The following is a 15,820-nucleotide window of genomic DNA, read 5'->3' as shown; positions in this document are numbered from 1 at the left end:
CCTGAACTGCCATTTGTTCCAATTCAGCATTAAAGAGCTGGTTTTCCTGGGAAGAGCAGCGGACCTATGCTTAGAAAGTGTGGTGCAAAAGGTAAGTGTGGACGACCCCTAGGTTGCTCTGCAGCTGATTGGGGATTAAAACTGGAAGAGGACAAGTTGCCACCTTCCATGATGGTATTGCATTTCTTGCTTTGAACTGTGTCATTTGTGTTGCTCCTGCAACAGACCCCCCTCTCTCTTGGCAGAGCAAACAACTTTCAGTATTGGTATCGACTCGCGCCAAGCATACCTTGCGGAGGTCAGGAATGCCTAATTAGCATGCCTGGCAGGATTAAGCCCCCCATTTGAAAGCCACCAAAATTATTCTCATCCCACACAAACCTGATGCCGTCTCATTTTTCAAGATTTCAGGTTTTTTCCATTTGAAATGCTGAACCACAGAAAGGAAGGTTAGAGAAAATTATCTTTGAGCAACGAACCCCACATTATTTTGAGGTTCCAACATTTCCCGTTATCATTATACTTCTTGTTATCATTGCTGCTGCTGCTGTTGCCCACATTGCTGCATTATTTTGGCAGGTTGATAATTATTTTACAACTGTGGGGTCTCTGCCGTAATTTAACATCCCACAGCAGCGTTTTCAAAAGCATCAAATAGCATTGTGAAGTCAATACAACCCGGCATAAATAAATAAATATACTCCCGCATGCCTGTTGTTTTTAAACTTGAGCTTGTGCTAAATATTTGCTTAGTGGATTCTGAGATGCAGCTGAAGCAGAGCTCATGAACCTACGGCAGTGCATTAAACAATTGTCATACTGTTCCATAAAAGACCTTGTTTGGCTCACGGCAAGCCATTTGAAACAGAAGTCATTATTATGAAACAGCAATTCTATTCTATTTTATGGGAGCAGATTGATTTGTCAAATAGACAATGCATGTATTTTGGTAATAGTCTAAAAAGAAGAAATCTTGCCTGTTTTATTTTAAAAATCCTTATGCCATTACACGCTTTCATTTCAATAAAAGATGGCATTTTCTAAAATGCTCCTGTAAATTGCTTCATTTAGTAAAATTGCCACGTGGAATAATAATGTTACACCAGAGAGCGACACTTTGTAATTTGGAAGAAATAACATTTTTCTTTTTCGTTTTTTCTTTGCTTTTGGAGGGAACCCCCCCCCCCAATCTCTTTAGTTCTAAATGAAATTTTCCTTTCTGTTATTTGCTAACAGGAGAATAACCTGTGTTTCAGCAAAATGCACTGGAATGTCAGCACCTGTGAGATATAAAAGAGCTAATTAAAATATCGAGCAAATGAGATCAGTATTCAACGATCTTCTAAAATGTTATAAAAGTCTTGTCATTCTCAGCAATGACTCCATAAACAGAACAATTTGATTTATACCTAGGCAAGCTCCTTCTACTTGATAGCAGGGCATGATTAATGTGTGTTTTGGCTTTTTTTATATAGTTTGATCGGAAACTGGCCCTTGCTCCTGGCTTTGTAGTGCCTTCGAACCTGGATTACCAAGGTTACCACAAATATATTGATGAAATGCTTCCCCCCGAAAGCCCAGTCCATTATGGCCTCCATCCCAACGCAGAGATCGAATTCTTGACAGTGACTTCAGACAACCTGTTCCATTCTCTGCTTGAGCTACAATCCCAAGACTCCATCACTGGGGAAGGAGCATCACAGACCGTGGAAGAAAAGGTGAGGTTTTTAAGCAGCAGCAACCACCCACCCCTGGGGGGAAAAAACCAAGACAGATATATAAAAATGCCTGGGGAGGGGATGATATGAGGGCCGGGAAGGTGGGGTGGAAGGAGAGAGCTGCTGCTCACAATCATATCACAAAATAGGCCTTGAGCAAGTTAGATTTTTGCAGCAGTGGCCCTTGTGATAATAATTCATCGCGATGCCATTGCAGCAAAAGCATGGATCTTCCCAGCACAACCAGTGTTGTGCGAAAGCTCAGAGCACCTCCACAAGCTCATTGCAGGCTCTTGCCTCTCCCCTCTCCCCTGCCTGCTTTGGAGACTACCCCTACAGCAGAATTCTGCCACTGAAGTGAATGGGGACCCATAAATTACACACACACACACACGCTCCCCAAATTTTTGCATTTTAAGCCCTAAAAAATCTTAAAGAGACCAGCTTCTGTTTATGGCCCACCTACTTGAAATAGAAGACAGGTTATTGTTCTGTATAATTATAGTATTAATTTGTAAAAAAACAACAACAACCCACCCAGTTTCCTTTTAAAAAAGACAATTGGTGGGATAAGTTAGTTATGACTTAAGTCCCATCAATTGAAATTGATAGGACCTATTTAATTCAATTAATGTAGTCTGGATCCAGCCCCCACAAATATTAGTTTGGTCTCAAGAGCCATTCACAGAGTTATGCAATGTGGAATAACAACTAGCTGGCCATAGCTCCAAATGCTTTCTGAACATTTTTGCAACTATTCTTCAGTCACCTTCTTGTGTATCGTAAGCCATGCATCCCTGGGAACATTCTGGCAAAGCACTCTCCCAGACAGAAAGAGTTCCTCCCATTTCTCTTTAGCTCATCCATTCTTTAGAGTCTTGGGGTTTTTGATGTATGATGTAGCACAATCTTACGCATGTTTGCTCAGAAATAAGATGCAATGGGAGGAGATCACAACAGCTTTCCAGAGCCGTAGCTATGGGGGTGGGGGGTGGAGAGAGGCTGGCTGGGTGTCTTACCCTGGGCGGCTCGCAGTCTGTGTGTGTGTGTGTGTGTGTGTGTGTGTGTGTGTGTGTGTGTGTATGCAAATGGGGGGGGGGAGTGTGTGCCAAGCTGGCTGAAATAAAGCCTAGTTTTGCCCTTTTGCTCCACCCCGATTTCTTCAGCTCTTTGCAGCAGCTGAACTAGAACTGGGCTTGGTGGCACACAGTCCACATCGTGGAGCTCATGGTTAAGTTCTCACTTTCTTGGAATAATAGAATTGTGCAGTTAGGAGGTACCCCGAGAGTCATCTAGTCCAACCCTCTGCAATGCAAGAATCTCAACAAAAGCATCCATGATAGACGGCCCTGCGTCTTCTGCTTAAAAGCGTCTGTTGAAGGAGTCTGTTTCACTGTCAAACAGCTCTTGCTCTCATAAAGTTCTTCCTGGTGTTTAGTAGAAATCTCCTTTCTTGTAACTTGAAGCCATTGGTTTGGGTCCTACCTTCCAGAGCAGCAGAAAACAAGCTTGCTCCATCTTCCATGTGACAGCCCTTTAGGTATTTGCAGATGGCTATCATATCTCCTCTCAGTCTCCTCTTTTCCATGCTAAACATACCCAGCTCCTCGTAAGGCTTGGTTTCCAGACCCTTGATCATCTGTGGGCTCCCAAGTAGGCCCGTTACATACACAAAGAGTGGACCGGAGTGAAGACTACCCCTTTTTGGTCTGCTCTCCTGGCTCCGCCTCCACCCGTCATGATTGGTTCATTCTGAACTGAGGTTTGGCAGAAACCTCAAGGGCTGTGACATGGGGAGAGGTGGACCAGGAGTGTTCTGCCAGGAGGATCGGAGGATGGGGAGAGCAGTCATTCCAGACCCTTGATCATCTTGGTCGTCCTCTTCATACATTCCAGCTTGTCAATATCCTTAACTACAAGCTGTAGCCAAAGTTTGTCTTTTGGCTTCAGATGATGTTTATTGATGAGAAAGCTCAACCTTGAGCCTGGATTTGGGTGGCCACTAAGCCCAAACCTTTGTTTCACTGCCATATTTTGCTGAGCTACAGTGAGGGGGGAAAGTATTTGATCCCCTGCTAAATTTGCCAATTTGCCCTCTGACGAAGAAATGACCAGTCCATAATTTTAATGTTAGGTTTATTGTAGCTGTGAGAGACAGAATAACAACAGGAACCCCCCCCCCAGAAACCCATAAGACAAAAGTCAGGGGTTGATGTGCATTATAATGAGTGAAATAAGTATTTGATCCCCTATCAACCAGCCAGATGTCAGGCTACCTGGTACCTTCACTGTATGTAATGAGCTGAGAGTAGAAGCACCTGCTGTAAGTGAGAGGTCTTACCTGTAATCCCCGGGTCGTTACAGTACCTGTACAAAAGACACCTGTCGACAGAAGCGATCAAACCAGCAGATTCCAAAGTAGCCATCATGACCAAGACTAAAGAGCTGTCCAAGGATGTCAGGAACAAGACTGTAGACCTGCACAAGGCTGGACTGGGCTACAAGACTATTGCCAAGTAGCTTGGTGAGAAGGTGACAACAGTTGGTGCAATAATTCACAAATGGAAGAAACAGAAAATAACTGCCAACCTTTCTCGGTCTGGGGCTCCATGCAAGATCTCATCTCGTGGAGTTGCAATGATCATGAGAATGGTGATGAAGCAGCCCAAAACTTGTCAATGATCTCAGGGCAGCTGGGATCATAGTCACCATGAAAACAGTTGGTAACACACTACGCCGTGAAGGACTGAGATCTTGCAGAGCCTGCAAGACCCCCTTGCTCAAGACAGCACATGTACAGGCCTGCTGCAGTTTGCCAATGCACATCTGAATGACCCAGAGGAGAACTGGGTGAAAGTGTTGTGGTCAGATGAGACCAAAATCGAGCTCTTTGGCATCAACTTAACTCGCTGTGTTTGGAGGAGGAGTAATGCTGCCTACGGCCCCAAGAACACCATCCCCACCATCAAACATTGAGGGGGACATATTATGCTTTGGATGTGTTTTTCTGCTAAGGGAACAGGATACCTTCACCGCACTGATGATGGACGGGACCATGTATCGTCAAATCTTGGGTGAGCACCTCCTTCCCTCAGCCGGGACATTGAAAATGGGTCGAAAATGGGTATTCCAGCATGACAGTGACCCAAAACACACGGCCAAGGCAACAAAGGAGTGGCTGAAGAAGAAGAAGCACATTAAGGTCCTGGAGTGGCCTAGCCAGTCTCCAGGCCTTAATCCCATTGAAAATCTGTGGAGGGAGCTGAAGGTTCAAGTAGCTACACATCAGCCTCAAAATCTTACTGACTTGGAGAGGATCTGCAAAGAAGAGTGGGACAAAATACCTCCTGAGATGTGTGCAAACCTGGTGGCCACCTACAAGCAACGTCTGACCTCTGTAATCGCCAACAAGGGTTTTGCCACCAAGTACTAAGTCATCTTTTGCAAAGGGATCAAATACTTATTTCACTCATTATAACACACATCAATCTCTGACTTTTGTCTTCTAGGTTTCTGGGGTTTTTCCTGTTGTTATTCTTGTCTCTCACAGCTACAATAAACCTACCATTAAAATTATGGACAGGTCATTTCTTCATCAGACGGCAAAACGGGCAAATTTAGCAGAGGATCAAGTACTTTTCTCCCTCGCTGTATATTATTATGAAAAATGTGTATATTGCAAATGTGTATATTGACTGCATACAAAAATATGTTTATTAGGAGAAATTCACACTAAGACACTAATGAGTTTTCATGCTGATTTTTAAAAATCGTGCTTCAGTTTTTCTGTGGAAATGTGGAGAACTGAATTTAAGACTGAGAAGCTGAGAAACTGAGAGAAAATGAAACTGACAGATTCACCTATCCCGGCTTGCAGGTAAAGGCCATATTAGATGACATACAAGAGAAGCTTCCGGAAGGATATAACATGTCTGACCTTACCTCAAAAACAGCTGAACGTTCTCCATATATCCTGGTTTGCTTTCAAGAATGTGAACGGATGAATATACTCTTACATGAGATAAGACGTTCCCTTAAAGAACTTGATCTTGGTCTTAAGGTGTGTGTACTTTGCTTTATTGTTTTGTTAGAACTCTAGATATAAATCAAATGGATGTGTTAGGAACGGTGGATGAAAACACTGAAAACAAATTGTCTCTCCCTGGGATTAGTGGCATCCGCTCCATCATTTAGTTTGTCTCCGTCATGACACAATTGGAGCAATTTTATTATTATGGCTATGACAATTGGAGCAATTTTATTATTATGGCTATGATAGATTCCAACGTTATAGAGAAAGGTTACCAGCTGCCATCATTTTTGGGTTCCCTTCAAAAGAAAGCAAAGGTGATTTCCATCCAAATGAGGATTTGAAATTCAATTTTCTAGTAGGCTTGGATGATATAGAGGCCGTAGGTCTCTTTCAAAGTCATTGGAAGACAGAAAATCCCAGCAAAGTGAATTAAGTTCCGTATTTTTGGCAGCTGGTAAACCTGAAGGAATCTGCATGTTCTATTGGGGATATGGCATATAGCTACTGTACTTAGTACAGTTATCTCTTTGAACCCAGAGCCTGGTCTTCATGTTGCAATAATGACCCAGGAAGTGGTGATAGCTTGGTCATTAGACATGAGCCTCTTAATCTCAGGGTCGTGGGTTCGAGCCCCACATTGGGTAAAAAGATTCCTGCATTTCAGTGGGTAGACTAGATCACTCTTATGGTCCCTTCCAGCACTACAATTTTATGATTCTATGACTCCAGTGAAGCAAACACCACCTGCCAAGGATTGAACAAGGCAAAGTTCAGCAACGTAACAATGTGGTAATTTAACTATATGGCCTTCCCCCCACCCCACCCTTCTGATCCATCTTTGATCTATGCAGTTTAACAGACAAGCCTTTGTCAGAAAAGGCAATGTCATTGAGGCACAAGGCCCTGGAAGACTTGTGGAACTTGGGGGGGGGGGGGCAAACCCAGGGCCGGCTCTGAGGCAAGGCTGGGTGGAACACTCGGGGCAGGCACATCACGGCGCACGAGGGCGAGCGCTCTGCGTTCCAAGTCCCAATGGCTGTCCGTGGGGCACATGCGCAGTAGTGCAATCCCACGGACACAGGGACTGGATGCAGAGACACTTGGACTTTATTATAGAGGATATTTACATTTAAGGGCTTACATTTTACATGATCTAGCCCAGTGTTTCCCAACCAGTGTGCCTCCAGATGTTTTGGGACTACAACTCCCATCATTCCTGACCACTGGTCTTGCTAGCTAGGGATGGTGGGAGTTGTAGTCCCAAAACATCTGGAGGCACACTGGTTGGGAAACACTGATCTAGCCTTTTAAGTATTTTATTCTATACGGGTTGGATCCAAATATCCAATGAGTAAAACTCTGCTTGCAAGATACTCCTGCTGGAGAAAGGGTGGCTGTGGCAATTGTCTATTATAATAATTATAATTATTAGTATTATTATTATTACCACCCACCTTTTCCCATGAACAGGACTCAAGGCAACTTACAGGTAAAAACAAGGACCTCTAAAAACATAGGGGAAATCATTATAAAACAATTAAACATTGATAGAATTAAAACTACATGTATAAAATCTATTAAAACCATGCAAATAATCACAGTAAAAACAATAAGTTCCCCAAAGCCTGTTGGAACAAGGAAGTCGAAGGACAGCAAGGAGGGAGCCAGTCAGGCTTTTCTGGGGAGGGAGTTCCAAAGTCTGGCAGCAGCCACCAAAAAGGCCCTCTCCCATGTCCCTAGCAAGCATGTCTGTGAGGGTGGGTAGGACCAAGAGAAGATGAGTCATCCTTCCTACAGCCCCCTCTGTCTACTAAAAAGCTGCTATGGTGAGTTGAGAACTCTCTGGAGCAGTGTAGAAGTCATGCCAGGGGATGCCAAAGGGTTAGTCATTAGGTAAGTCATAAGATGATATGTTAATGCTTTTTAAAAGGAGATAAGTGAAAATCCCCTTCCTTCATCAAAGGGGAGTTTTCCACGGGATCTCAGTCTGCTTCTGTGAACAGAAGTCATCCATTTACGGAGAGCACTCTGCATTCCAGCCCATAGCTTGTTGTGCATAATTTTCTTCAAATATTCGCAATTATATTTAAGAAAAGCGGAAGAGACAGTAAGCACCGCTTCTGTTTGCATGATCGTTTCACCTCTTTTTAATAAATAACTCACCCCAATTTTAAGAGCCAAGATATTCTTTACATTTGACAATTCAGCTACCTTGTGTGTTTTTACTGTAGGGGGGGAAGAAAGCCCTCTATCATTTATCATGTCATCTTATCACAGTCTCTTTGTGCGACGCAAATAGCACACTAATGTTTTCTTTTGTTAAGGGTGAGTTGGCAATCTCTGCTGAGATGGAGCAACTACAGACAGCTCTTTTTTTGGATAATCTTCCTGACACTTGGATGAAACTGGCTTATCCATCAACCTACAGCCTAGCTCAGTGGTGAGTCTCATTCCAACAGATCAGGGTAGATTCTTTGTTCACTGGGGGGGGGGGGCCTTGGCCAAAATTTTGCTCATAAATACTGTAGTGATGCATAGTAGTGTCGCACCCATCCTTTAAAAAAAGACTACAGTCTTACCTTACATATACCATCATATATTTAGGGACGCAGGTGGCGCTGTGGTCTAAACCACTGAGCCTCTTGGGCTTGCCGATCAGAAGGTCAGCGGTTCAAATCTCCACAACGGCGTGAGCTCCCGTTGTTCTGTCCCAGCTCCTGCCAACTTAGCAGTTTGAAAGCACACCAGTGCAAGTAGATAAATAGGTACCGCTGAGGCAGGAAGGTAAATGGCATTTCTGTGCGCTCTGGTTTCTGTCACGGTGTTCCATTGTGCCAGAAGCAGTTGAGTCCTGCTGGCCACATGACCCGGAAAGCTGTCTGTGGACAAACGCCGGCTCCCTCAGCAGGAGCTGGGACAGAGCAACGGAAGCTCACCCCGTCGCAGGGATTCAAATTGCCGACCTTCCGATCGGCAAGCCCAAGTGTGGTTTAGACCACAGTGCCACCATATACAAGTTTATCTCGAGAGGTACAATAGGTATGGTGGAGTCAGAAGAGCGGTGAGTGAGAGTGCTACAGTATCAACTTACTTGTACACTGCTTAGAGACTATTGTCATTAAGTGGCATACAAGTAGTTGAAATAAATGATGAAAAAATATTGGGGAGCCAACTGATCCATGAGAATACCTGGTCCGCAGCTGATTATCATTACAACGCCAAACATGCACACCACACTCCATCCTTATCCAGGCCCTTGATATAATCCAATGATACATTGAGACTAGGGCCCACATAATACAAACAGAGGTTTTCCTTAGGCCTCAGGTTCACTCATCATGGCTCAAATTATTATGCAAGGAAAGATACTCCTTACTTATTGACACTAGGCAAGTCCCCTCACTACAGTGGTACCTTAGTTCTCAAACATAATCTGTTTCAGAAGACTGCTGAAACTTTCAAAAACTGAGGCACAAAGGGCTGGCTGCAAGTTTGAATGGAAAAATTGAAAAACATACAGCGGAAGCTGTTCAACTTCCAAGGCGCATTCAAAAATGGAAGCAATTACTTACGGGTTTTCGGCATTCGAAAACCGAAACGTTCGGCTTCTGAGACGCTCGAAAACTGAGATACCACTGTAAATTGTTTTAGACACCCACTGAAAACTTACTATTTCTGCAAGCCTGTCTAGTCATATAATTTAATTATAGGTGGTGGTTTTTTAAGTTCGATTTGTTTTGTGTTTTATTGATAATGGGCAGAGTTCATCCAAGTCCTAATAGGAGTAAACCCACTGAAATTAATGAACCTAAGTTAGTCGTGTCCGTTGATTTCAATGGGTCCACGCTGAGTAGGAATAGCATTGAACACCACTCAATGATTCTGTGTGCACCAAATATCATAGTTTTCTCATTAAGTGATCTATATTTTTTCCCTAAATTAATTAAATTAATAAAGGTCGGGGGAACCTCCTCAGACTTTAGCCAAATCATGCTCCCCTATTGTATTGTTCTAGTAGTATGAGAGGAGACACAACTTTGTCATAAGGAAATGCTTCAAAACAGACTTGCGCAAACACCACCCCCCCCTCTCTCTCACACACAGTATTTCAAGCATGGGTGCTCATTTATTGCAACTAAACCTACACCCAGTTGTCCTGGGTTTGGGCCTTTGGTGATTCACAGACAATCACAAAAGAACAGGAATGCTGCCAACTCTAAAGGAGGGTTCTCTGTCTGCACGATCCAGAATACGGCATCAGTACCAAACTGAACTTCGGGGCTGAAATGCTGAAGCTGCCGATTCTCCCTTGCAGACAGACATGTCTTCCATATAGGTACTTGCCGGTGCTTATTTAATACACAACCATAAAGCATTATGCTTCACTGGCAATCTGTTATCTCCCCACCCGCCCCGTCCAATCTGCTTTATTATATTTCCCACCACATAGGAAATCTCTGGCATTTAATCAATATTTCAAAGAGGGTTGGACCAGCAAGAAGCAGGGGAATCTGGATAAATTCATATGTTGAGCTTCGTACGGACAGCAAATGCATCACAACGATAGGCCGTAAGAATCATTGCAGTCGTTGAGTAGCAACTGACCTACCGATCCGGCACGATGAATTGTTAGCTGGAGCAAGTTTTCCAGTAACCAACTGTAGTGCGTTCTCTCTCAATCTCCTGACATAAAGCAATGTTTCCAGGTTTAATGAGAGGCTGCACAAAATGCATGTCCTGCAGATGTCTGCAAGGACTAGCAGGCCTTGGGGAATGAGAATATAGCCACAAGTCCTGCCTTTTTAGCATGTGTTTATTGGAAAACAGGATCCCAGTAAGCAATGCAAGAGCATCCTGGGAACATTTCCACACCTGATTCGCCTCTGAAGCTCATTATAGCCCTTCACATTGCTCAGTGGTCTCTGTTTTAACTAACCCAGCTGTGGTCTGATCCGAGAGATGGCATTCATTTCCCCCCAGGGAAGTCTTATGATACTGAATGGTCATCCACTTAGATGGGGGGAAGCAACCTGTCGAAAAGATAGCGACTTAGTTAAGTAGCATTAAGCTTCACGAGGGGGAAGAAATACAGGAGGGATTTGATTCTTGGTTCTGCGAGTGAATTCAGGGAACCTGCAGGAACCCAGAAAAAATGTTCTTTAAAATAGAGGGTGGAATGAGACAAGCCTACTTTTTAGAGGATGGAATTTCAGTAGGCTAAGATGGTCTGGGGGGGAGGGAAGAAGAAGAAGAAGAAGAAGAAGAAGAAGAAGAAGAAGAAGAAGAAGAAGAAGAAGAAGAAGAAGAAGAAGAAGAAGAAGAAGAAGAAGGAGGAGGAGGAGGAGGAGGAGGAGGAGGAGGAGGAGGAGGAGGAGGAGGAGGAGGAGGAGGAGGAGGAGGAGGAGGAGGAGGAGGAGGAGGAGGAGGAGGAGGAGGAGGAGGAGGAGGAGGAGGAGGAGTTTGGGTTTGATATCCCGCTTTATCACTACCTGAAGGAGTCTCAAAGCGGCTAACATTCTCCTTTCCCCTCCTCCCCCACAACAGACACCCTGTGAGGTGGGTGGGGCTGAGCCCAAGGTCACCCAGCAGCTGCATGTGGAGGACCAGAGATGCGAACCCGGTTCCCCAGATTACAAGTCTACCGCTCTTAACCACTACACCACACTGGCTCTCTATCTCTTGAGCTGGCCCCAGTCAAATGAGTGGGCTGTGCACAACACAACAAAAATTCCTCCGTTGACTGGTTCCTTGACTTTTTTATTTGCATTATACTTAGCTACAGGAAGGTTACAGGTAGGTAGCCGTGTTGGTCTGGATCGAAGTAAAATAAAAAAATTCCTTCAGTAGCACCTTAAAGACCAACTAAGTTTTTATTTTGGTATGAGCTTTCGTGTGCGAGTGAAGAAGTGTGCATGCACACGAAAGCTCATACCAAAATAAAAACTTAGTTGGTCTTTAAGGTGCTACTGAAGGAATTTTTTTATTTTAGCTACAGGAAGAACCTCCTGCCTGTCAATGGAGTGGCCACTTGTGCTTCACCAAATAAGAGGCCAAAGGAGGTTTTGCATGAGAATTGCATGTGCTAATTTATATGTGCAGATGCAAATTGAGAAATAATCGCTGCAATTTATTTCACCAGGTGTAGCCAGGTGACCTCTGTGCACCTGTTTGCTTTGCAGTCCTAGTTCTGACTGCTGGTGGGCACGATCCAGGCCCCTGCCATTCTCCCTTCTCATGGCTCATTGTCTTTAAACCAGACTTGGACCAAGTAGCCCTCCTTCAACCTTAGAAGCCCAGCCTAAGGTGTGGCTCTTTAGCAGGGTGCCATCTCAGCCACGTGGAAGGATGACATCCATAGCAGAACCATTATCTCACCTCCCCTGTAATGCTACACAGAAAAGGAGGCTGAAGATGCTGCAGTGAAAATCTGATTATTGTGGGGTGTCTGATAGTTCATGCCCATGGCGATGGGTAGGAGGCAGTGGAATAAAACAAGCCCAGAACTTACATAAATTGATTTTGAATACCAGAAAACTGCATGTAGTAAGGATCCCTGGAGAGAACATCTTACAAATGTGAACAATTCATTACTTAGCAGTTGACAAAAACGAGGATGTGTGTGGAAAATACACAGCGTAAACTGGGAGAATGAAAAATAGATACCTAATAGTGCTACTGTTTGGGGTTTTTTATTTTCTTGTTGTTATTATCTGTATTTTTAGATACTTTATATTATCTTAATTCTATTAGTGTTTAATTTTTAATGGCCATGCTTTTTCTCTTTTGTCTGTAAGTGGCCTTGAGTCCTGGTCTGGAAAGAAGGCAAGATAAATATAGATAGAACAAATAACAATAATAATATGAGAGCTAATAATATTCAGTGCAATATTGACTAATGGTTAGAGAGAGAAAAATAGGAAACTGGGTGAGAAGAAGGAGTAGAGGGCTTATTTTCAGGTGGGGTTCAATCACATACCAGCAAATTCAGCTTGCACACCAAAGCTTTCCCCTTGCAGTTAGGAAAGTGATGGGGACAATGCACTCGACAATGTAGGATAACATTTGCTTGATGAAATGTTGTCTAACCTTCTCGCAAGGATTCCGGTGCACCATGAAAGACCCCCACAAAACACCATTCCCTTATACTTTGAAAATGACACTTCTGTCTGTGTAAAATAGGTTATCTAAGCATTTGCTTAGCAATGGCGCGCAAACCATTTGCGAATGCTTTCGGTGTAGGCAGGTATTCTCAGACAGAGCAAGTAATCTGCAGAAAAGTATTGGCTTGTGGGGGGGGGAAGCACGGGTCATAGACGGAATACTGATAATGCGCAAGGCACATTATCTCTCAGTAAAAAATGACAAATATTGAAGTTAAATAGGAAGGATAGTTGAAGTGGAGAAAAGTGGCATAAAATGTGTGTTTTAGGTAAATCAGTTTTCAGAAATACCATGCACAGGTTAATCCTTTATAAATATGTTCAAGGAATATATTAGACACCAGGTCCACCTACGCCAAATGTATGTGTCTCAGAGGCAGGATAAGTGAGGAAACTCTCTGGTATTTGATGTGGTTCTGCTCTATAATTCACACATAGAGCAGATGGGTAGTGATTTTTTTTTTTTTTTACTCATCGCCCCAAAGAAACATATATTGGCAAATCTTATTAGGCACATGTTTTGCAGAAAACAGAAACCTCTGAAGGAGTGATATTTTGAATTCGAGTAAAATGAAGGGCACATTTGGCTTATTTTCTATAATACCACCTTTAGGAAATTATACCTCTAAGGATGAAAAAACATGTGCCCGTCGATTTTTAAAATATGCCCAAGTAATCTCAGCATCAAAGTCTTTGCGCTCAAGTATTGATAAATTAGGAATCCTGCAACTTAAATTATGGCTAAAAGATGTTTCTAGCCACCCAAAAAAGGGGGGAGCTAGAAACATCTTTTAGCCAAAAAAAGGAGGGAGAGCTCAACAGTTGCAAGAATGCAACAGAGATGTTGTTTTGAGCTGTGCAGAAATGTGGTTGAGCATTTTCTGAGCACCTTTGACTTTTTTTGATTGAGGAGTAGTTTTTTTGATCGCACATTGTAGGGGGGTTGGACCAGATGACTCTTGGGATCCCTTCCAAGTCTAAAATTCCGTGATTCTGTGAGTCTTTACTTCATTTCCCAATTGCCTAAATGTTGCGCTTTTAAAGTAAAAGCAGAGTCCGAGGTACGCCTGTTCCTGTTGCAGCACAGCATCTCCATCACTTGCCGTCATTGTCAAGCATTATGACCAAATTTTTGGGGGGTGGGGAGTATGTTAAGCTGGGGTGCAAATGTCAGATACTTTGATCTTCACTATCTGCAGCATCAGTTGTCCTGGACAAGACAGGCCATATCTCTGGTTCTGCCTCTAGCTTATGAAACAATATACAGTATGCTACAATGGGATGGAGGGGACATTGGTGTGGAGTTGACCCTCCCTCTCTTCCCTTTCCCTGGGAAGCCATTCCACAGGTAGATGGAGCTAATACGAATCACTCCCCCTTTACTGACTTTAGAACTGGGAGTAGGAACCATCAGATTTTCCATCTAAGAACCCCTGCCATGGGTATCAAGTGTGTGGTACAAATGTTTTAGGGCTTGCTGTTCGGAAGGTCGACAGTTCGAATCCCTGCGACGGGGTGAGCTCCCGTTGTTCGGTCCCAGCTCCTGGCCACCTAGCAGTTTGAAAGCATGTCAAGTGCAAGTAGATAAATAGGTACCACTCCGGCGGGAAGGTAAACGGTGTTTCTGTGCGCTGCTCTGGTTCGCCAGAAGCAGCTTAGTCATGCTGGCCACATGACCCGGAAGCTGTCTGCGAACAAACGCCGGCTCCCTCGGCCTATAGGACGAGATGAGCGCACAACCTCAGAGTCGTCTGCAACTGGACCTAACGGTCAGGGGTACCTTTACCTTTACCAGCATGTTTATGGCAGTATGCCGCTTATTCTGTCATTGCCATTGCAAGCCACCAATTCCTATGCCTCCATCTTTGTTTCTTTTTCGATGCTGCTAAGGTACAACGATCTCCTTCTGCGCTGCCGTGAGCTCGATTCCTGGGCGCAGGATCTCACCCTCCCCAGTGTCGTCTGGATATCAGGCTTTTTCAACCCCCAGTCCTTCCTCACAGGTAGGAAAGCACATCACACAACTCATTAGTAATTTACTGCTACAGTAATTTTTATAATTACTGCCAGGAGGCTTCATTAAATTTGATCTAATGAATAAATATTGTATTTTCAACGTGATTACCAGCACAGCTTAAGCTGTGTGCCATAAACAATTATTTTCCTCAATACACAGTATGTCGGTGACTATATTGATTTTTTTAATTATTATTTCACGAAGGGTTTACTGTATTTGTATCATGGGGCACTCAATAATGGCTGAACGCGAAGTTGTCAAAGGACATGCCATTGAAAGAGAAATAAAGGAAATAGCAATTGCAAAGAAGCTAAAATACTGTTAGTAAATTTAATAGGGGTGTGTGTGTGTGTGTGTGTGTAATATGGGGTGAGAAAAATGGTGTGTCGATGTGTGTGTGTGTGTGTATTTATAGGTTGGCATCCCAAAAGCTGCTCTGGTTCCTTGGAAGAATCCTTGGAAAAGACCCTGATGTTGAGAAAGACTGAGGGCACTAGGAGAAGGGGGATGACAGAGGACGAGATGGTTGGACGGTGTTCTCGAAGCTACGAACATGAGTTTGACCAAACTGCGGGAGGCAGTGCAAGGCAGGAGTGCCTGGCGTGCTCTGGTCCATGGGGTCACGAAGAGTCGGACACGACTAAACGACTAAACAACAACAAATCCCAAAAGCTACTTTGCACAAGGTCTTAGGCTAGACCGGAAAGATTTATTATTTTAACCTTTTGCCATCCTCTGAATAGCACACTTCCATGTCACATAGCATAAGCTGTTTTGGGCACTTTCCTATTTTAAAGGGAGGGGGTGCCGCTTTCTAGAGACAGCTATCCAAAGCAAGTCTAAAACCTTTTTGTCATTTGGGTACAAATAATCCATTTAGCTGCATTTCAGC

General features: G+C 43.7%; 1 protein-coding gene across 1 annotated transcript in view; it reads left to right on the top strand.

Moving 5' to 3' along the window:
* The window catches only part of LOC118083835 (dynein axonemal heavy chain 11-like), a 236,863-nt gene that overhangs the window by 217,531 nt on the left and 3,512 nt on the right, over positions 1 to 15,820 (top strand). Inside the window, exons 77-80 of the mRNA XM_060272909.2 lie at positions 1,476 to 1,718; positions 5,596 to 5,778; positions 8,076 to 8,191; positions 14,802 to 14,914. Coding sequence (XP_060128892.2) covers positions 1,476 to 1,718; positions 5,596 to 5,778; positions 8,076 to 8,191; positions 14,802 to 14,914 — 655 coding nt within the window. The remainder of the gene's footprint in view (positions 1 to 1,475; positions 1,719 to 5,595; positions 5,779 to 8,075; positions 8,192 to 14,801; positions 14,915 to 15,820) is intronic.

Source organism: Zootoca vivipara, chromosome 1 (genome assembly GCF_965207765.1).
Source record: "Zootoca vivipara chromosome 1, rZooViv2.hap1.1, whole genome shotgun sequence".
NCBI lineage: Eukaryota > Metazoa > Chordata > Lepidosauria > Squamata > Lacertidae > Zootoca > Zootoca vivipara.
The sequence above is the reverse complement of the archived record's forward strand: the minus strand, read 5'-3'. Positions and strand labels throughout refer to the sequence as shown.